Source organism: Myotis davidii, unplaced genomic scaffold (assembly GCF_000327345.1).
Source record: "Myotis davidii unplaced genomic scaffold, ASM32734v1 scaffold339, whole genome shotgun sequence".
Lineage (NCBI taxonomy): Eukaryota > Metazoa > Chordata > Mammalia > Chiroptera > Vespertilionidae > Myotis > Myotis davidii.
The window spans coordinates 1,101,009-1,106,553 of NW_006290778.1; the positions used below are offsets into that span (position 1 = coordinate 1,101,009).

General features: G+C 56.7%; 1 protein-coding gene across 1 annotated transcript in view; it reads right to left on the reverse strand.

Moving 5' to 3' along the window:
- ATOH8 (atonal bHLH transcription factor 8) overlaps window positions 1-5,545 on the reverse strand; it is a 16,835-nt gene that overhangs the window by 7,073 nt on the left and 4,217 nt on the right. Inside the window, exon 3 of the mRNA XM_015564101.1 lies at window positions 5,350-5,545. Within this exon, the coding sequence (XP_015419587.1) occupies window positions 5,350-5,545 (196 nt within the window). The remainder of the gene's footprint in view (window positions 1-5,349) is intronic.

Here is a 5,545-nt window from a genome sequence, read left to right on the forward strand (position 1 = left end):
TTTCTGGGCCAGTTTTGTCTCGGATTTGCCACTCTGTCCTGCTGCTTCTGTCAAAGTCCAGGTCCAACAAGAAAACTACCTACTGAGCTCTGGTTGCATAGCTGGCACTGAGGCAGCTATCGGTAAGGAGTTTTATCCCATTTAAAACCTTCCTCCCAGCCTGAGCTGGTCTGGCTCAGTGGATAGAGCGTTGGCCCGTGGACTGAAGGGTTGCAGGTTCGATTCCAGACAAAGGCACATACCTCAGTTGCAGGCTCCATCCCCCGTGCACTCCATCCCCCGTGACAATCAATCAATGTGTCAATGTTTCTCTGTGTGTGTGTGTGTGTGTGTGTGTGTGTGTGTCCCCACGCTCTAAAAATCAATGGAAAAATATCCTCAGGTGAGGATTAACAAAAAACAAAACTTTAACAATAAATAAATAAATAAAACTGCCACCCCTACCCCACCCCCGCAAAAAAAAACCCGGTTATTATCCCATCTGCATTTAAGGAAGCAGAGAGGTGACATACTGGGCCCCAGGTCACACGGCTAAGACCTGGCTGGAGCCACACGCTTATCTGATGCCCCAGGAAGGCACAGGGCCACTGGGCTCTCCCAGCTCCCACCACCAGAGGTGGCCATATATGAGACACCAAAGGCAACTTCTGGCCACATCACTCCTCCTCCGCCTCCTCCCCTCCATGGAGGGGGTGCCCCTCAGCTGCCCTGGCTGATTCCAGATCCTCCTGGTGCCTGATCTGCAGGATGAAGCACCTGGGCCCTGACAGCCCAGCTCAGAGGCACCCCAGCCTGGGCAGTGACTGCAGAGTGAGAATCTGATGGCAGGTTCTAGTTCTGGGAGGCCAAGATCAGGAGGAAGAGCTGGTCTGAATCGGGGCACTTCCCAGCAGTGTGAGTCAGAGCAAGTGCCTCTCACTTCTGAGCCTCGGTTTCCTCATCTGTAGAGTGGGGCTAGCGACCTCGGCCTGCCCTCCATGCCCCCTCGGGCCAGGCCACCCCTGGCTGTTTATTGTGTTCTACCAAGGCAGGCAGAGAGCTGAGGATCTTGAATACCAGGCCCACGTTCATCTTAAAACAGCCCCAAGAGAAAGAAAATATCGCTTCTACTTTACAGGAGCATTGGACAGTGGAGGACTCTTAGCTGGTGGGAGATTTTTTGGGTTTTGAACTCCCACCTTAGCTGGGCTTTTTCCAATGGGCCAGAAGTACCTGCTTGGAGATTTGGATGGGTGTCTACAGCATAAGGTGGGGAGTTGGGCAGGCGGAGAGTTCTGGACTGATCCCCTGGGACTCCAGCCTTTAAGCATCCACAGTGAGTCCAGAGCCCAGCTACCCCACCGCCTGCAGAGAGCTCCATTCTGGCCAGAGGACACAGGACAAAGGAGGCAGCAGGGTCGCTTGGCTCCAACTCCCAAGCCTGCCCAACTTCTGGGAAAGTAAAGGGACTGCCTTGTGCTCACTCCACAATGATTTTTCAGCTTCCGAGGAGCAAACGTGGGGGCTTTCATGAGGTCCCATATGCCCTCAGAACATTCACCCATCCACCCCAAGCTGGACCCTCTCCAGGCTCCAGGAAGCAGAAGGAAGTGAAGAGGGCACTGGCCTGGGCGCCTGAGGGCCTGGCTCCACCCCTGGCCAACCACGTGACCTCGGCAGGTCCATAACCTTAGGGGACCTCCGTTTCCTCACCAATAAAAGGGGCACAGAATACCTGCGACCTCGGAATGGAATCGCTGTGGGCAAAGGCGGGAAAGTGCCACAGAGAAGTCAAGCGGAGAACCTACCCAGCTCAGGAGGAGCTGTAAGCCCTCTGGCCTCTGTGCCAGCTCCCGCCCACCCTTCCCCCAGCCCAAGACGCCCTCCTGGAAGCCCACCAAGACTCCTGACCCCACAGAGCCCCAACATCACGCACAGAACACAGCTTAGCACCTGATTTCATTTGAAATTACTGTGTCAGCTGAGTGCAGACTTCCTGAGACAAAGCCCCTCTGTACAGAGCTAGGTCCCTGTCAGGTTCTATTGAAATGGGTTCTTGAAAATCCCAGCTTTCTACACAGCAACAGAGGCTAGACCCTGAGAATTGGAGTTTAGTAATTAAGTCATGGCCCCAGGGCCAGAGAGGCCCAGGTACAAATCCCGGCCATTGCTTAACCTCCCTGTAGGTTAGTGTCCTCGTCTGCAGCATGGGGAGGGAGCACCGCAATGCCCACCACAGGCCCAATGCAGTGAGACTCGAAGCTGCCGCCCTGCTGACTGTGGACATGGCTGGAGGGGTCTGACGCTGAGAGGTGCAGGGGTGAGGGCACCATCCCCACAGCCCATCCTGAGCCACCGTGAGCCCCCTTGGTGAGGATCCATGGGGAGACTGTAGGGCAGGGGTGGGCAACCCCTGGCACGCGTGCCAAACATGGCACACCAGTAACTTTTGCTGGCGTGCGAAACCCTCTCTTACAATCTTCCATTTACAATTTTTTTCTTAATATCGACTTTTTTATTTTTCACATAAATTCAGTGTAGGTGCATCTTAGATAAAGAAATAATTTTACATAATAAGTTATCTTAAAGACCATAGACATGGATTGACGAGAGAGGGGAAGAGCAATTTCTATGCCTCCGCCTTAACTCTCTCTGTCATCAGTGATGCAGCAGCAAAAGTCCCACTGATAATATCAAACGTAGTCATAAAGTTTTCTGTCGGACTATCAGTGTACATGTATACATTAATAAATAAATGTATTTTTCATCATCATATACTGTGTTTTTGTCGCTCGAATGAATTTTATTATTTCTTCAAGGTTCTTCAAATACGTACACCTTAGGAGATATCAAGTAGGTGTAACATGTTCTCAAAAAATTAGGGTTGGCACGCAGAAGAATTTTGAGTCAGAGATTTTGCTGGGTTTGGCACGCACTCACAAAAAGGTTGCCCACCCCTGCTCTAGGGGCAGCAGAGGAGGGGACCCAGGCCCCACCTATGTGGCACCTCCTTCACGAAAAGGCACCTCAGTAAGTCCTGAGGGCTCGTCACGGATGCCTCAGGCCGCCATGGCTGAGGGCTTCCTGCTTCCAGGAGGCACCGGCAATCTGCACACCTGCCAGATGCCCCAAGGGTAAGCACAGTCTGTGAGCCAGAAGATTCCCTGCTCCTCTCACCCACCCCGCAAGGCCAGGCTTCCCCTGCGAGTCCCTCCCACCTGGTCCTGGAGCAGCCCGGCACATGGGCCGGGCCCAGCTGCGCACACATGGCCTTCACATGAGGCGCAGGGAGGGCCCGCTGCAGCTGGGCTGGTGGCATGTGCTGAGCCTGACCATCTGCCCCGCACACCCACCATCTTGACCTCGTTGTCACGCACCCCCCAGACCAGAGGGCCTGGCCCCCACCTGCAGGGCTTTGGCTAGGCAGCCATTCCCGCATGCTCCCTTCCTGGTGCACAAAACAGGATGGCTTCCGTGTGCTGAGGGCGGACAGCTCTCGGGCATTCCACAGACTGAGGAGCAGAGCTGTCAAGAGCAGCCTGGGCACAGGAGTGACTCACTGACACCGATTCGAGGCAGGCTCTGCAATGACGGTGGTACAAGCTATGCAGGCTGCGGCTGCACCATGCCAAGGAGGCACCAGCACACTGGAGTCTAGTGAATGGCATGCCAAGGAGGCGTGCAGTGCAAGACCTGCGAGGCTTCCCTCACCTGGCATAAGCTCCCTGAACCTCAGTCCCGCCACCTCTAATATAGTCTCTTCGCACTGAAAGAGGAGGCCAGAGGGAGAGAAAGGGCCCTGAACTGGCAGTCAAAGGACCTCAGTGCCAGCCCTGCCCCGCTACCCACCAGCTGTGCTGCTCTGGGCATGTGGCCTCCCCAATCTGGGAAGCAAGATGAGCAGGTGGACAGCCTCCTGTCATCCTTCCGTCCTTAGGGGTGGGTTGCAGGATTCTATAGGCTGCCGCCCTCCCGAGGCATTCAGATGCTGGCTACTGGTTGAGGGCAGGACTGAATGCTCCACTGGGCCCACTGCCCAGGGTCCCAACTGGCATGTGGCTCAGCCTGGTCTGTGTCAGCTACTTGACCCCCCACCCTCACCCCAATTCACTGAGCAAACAAACATCTTAACCCAAATCCGTGGGTGGCACTTTGGCTGAACAGTCATGGGGCTTTCCCCCAGCAGTTCAATTCCCTTCCCATGGATGGACACAGGCACCACTGCCCGCCCCACCCACAGAAGGAAGAGCAGAGTGTGATCCAAAGAGAAGATCACGCTTTCTGAACTGTTTTGTTGCTGGCGAAAGCCCTGAGAGGTTGAGTAACTTCCCTGGAGTCACACAGGAAGTCAGCTGCTGAGCAAGAAAAAAACCTGACTACTCAAACCAGTAACGCCCACCCCTGCCCTTCTCCATTCCCTGTGCAGGTGGGAGCAGGGGGCCCTAACCACCTCTTCTCAGGTCTCCCTTCTCTCTAAGATGAGAAGCCTAGAACCAGAGGGTAATCTTGTCTAGAAAGTGTTATTGTAAAAGTGCCCTTTCCACCCATCCGCTGCAAAAGACACTGTGGGGTGAGAGCTACCACCACCAGCCCCAAACTGAGAAGTCCCTGACCCACCCCAGAACTGCCTGCTTCACCGGAGAATGGAGGGCAGCGGTGGAGGGGATCCCCTGGGAAGGCTCTCACCAGCCAGCTCTGGGAGGCCGCCCCTGGGGAGAGGAAGCAGGCTTGTAGCCCGAGGCATTCAGGACGCCAGGGCAAGGGGTGCAGAGTCCGAAAGCAACCTGAGTGCAGGGGCAGCCCTCCTGGGAGATGGGGGCTGAGGAGGGACTGTGGGACCCGGCTGTTCCCGCAACCCCAGGACCTCCCTTCTCGGCGTTCTGGGCCTCCCCGGGCACTCACGCACCCACTCGGGCAATCTTCCCCGACCATCTCAGCAGCCCGAAGCGGTCTTCTCCCCTTCCCCGGCCGAGACACATTCCCACATCCCCCCTTTCCACTCCCCACCGCCCCCAAGGAACTCGGGAGACAAATACTCGCGGTCATAAAAGTTAACTAGGAGTGCCGAAGTCTGACGCGCAGGCAGGGTCACCCCGCGGGGAGGGGAGGGGCGGGGCGGGGCGCGGACGACCAGAGCACGCCTCGGGGGGACCTTCACCCCCACTTTGCAAACTAAGAAACGTACCAAGGCTGTAGCAAAGGTCACTACTCCAGGAGGACGCAAACCTGCCTGGGTCCTGGGGCCCACGGGGCGGGGACGACTTGCCCCTCACAAACACCCCTAACCCTCCAAAGTCCCCCGGGCACTCGCCCACCCGCTCGGGCGCTCTTCCCCGGGCGCAGGGAGGACGTGCGGCTGGGAGCCGGTACCTGCTTCCGCAGCGCCTCGAAGGCTGCGCTGATGGTGTGCACCCGCGTCCGCTCCCGGGCGTTCGCCAGGAGCCTCCGGGTCTGCTGCAGGGCTTTGATCTCCGAGGAGGCGGCCGTGGCTTCGCCTGGCCGTTTCCTAGGCGACGCGGAGGAATCCGGATGGTTATTGTAAATTACGTGTGAAATTGACGAGTAG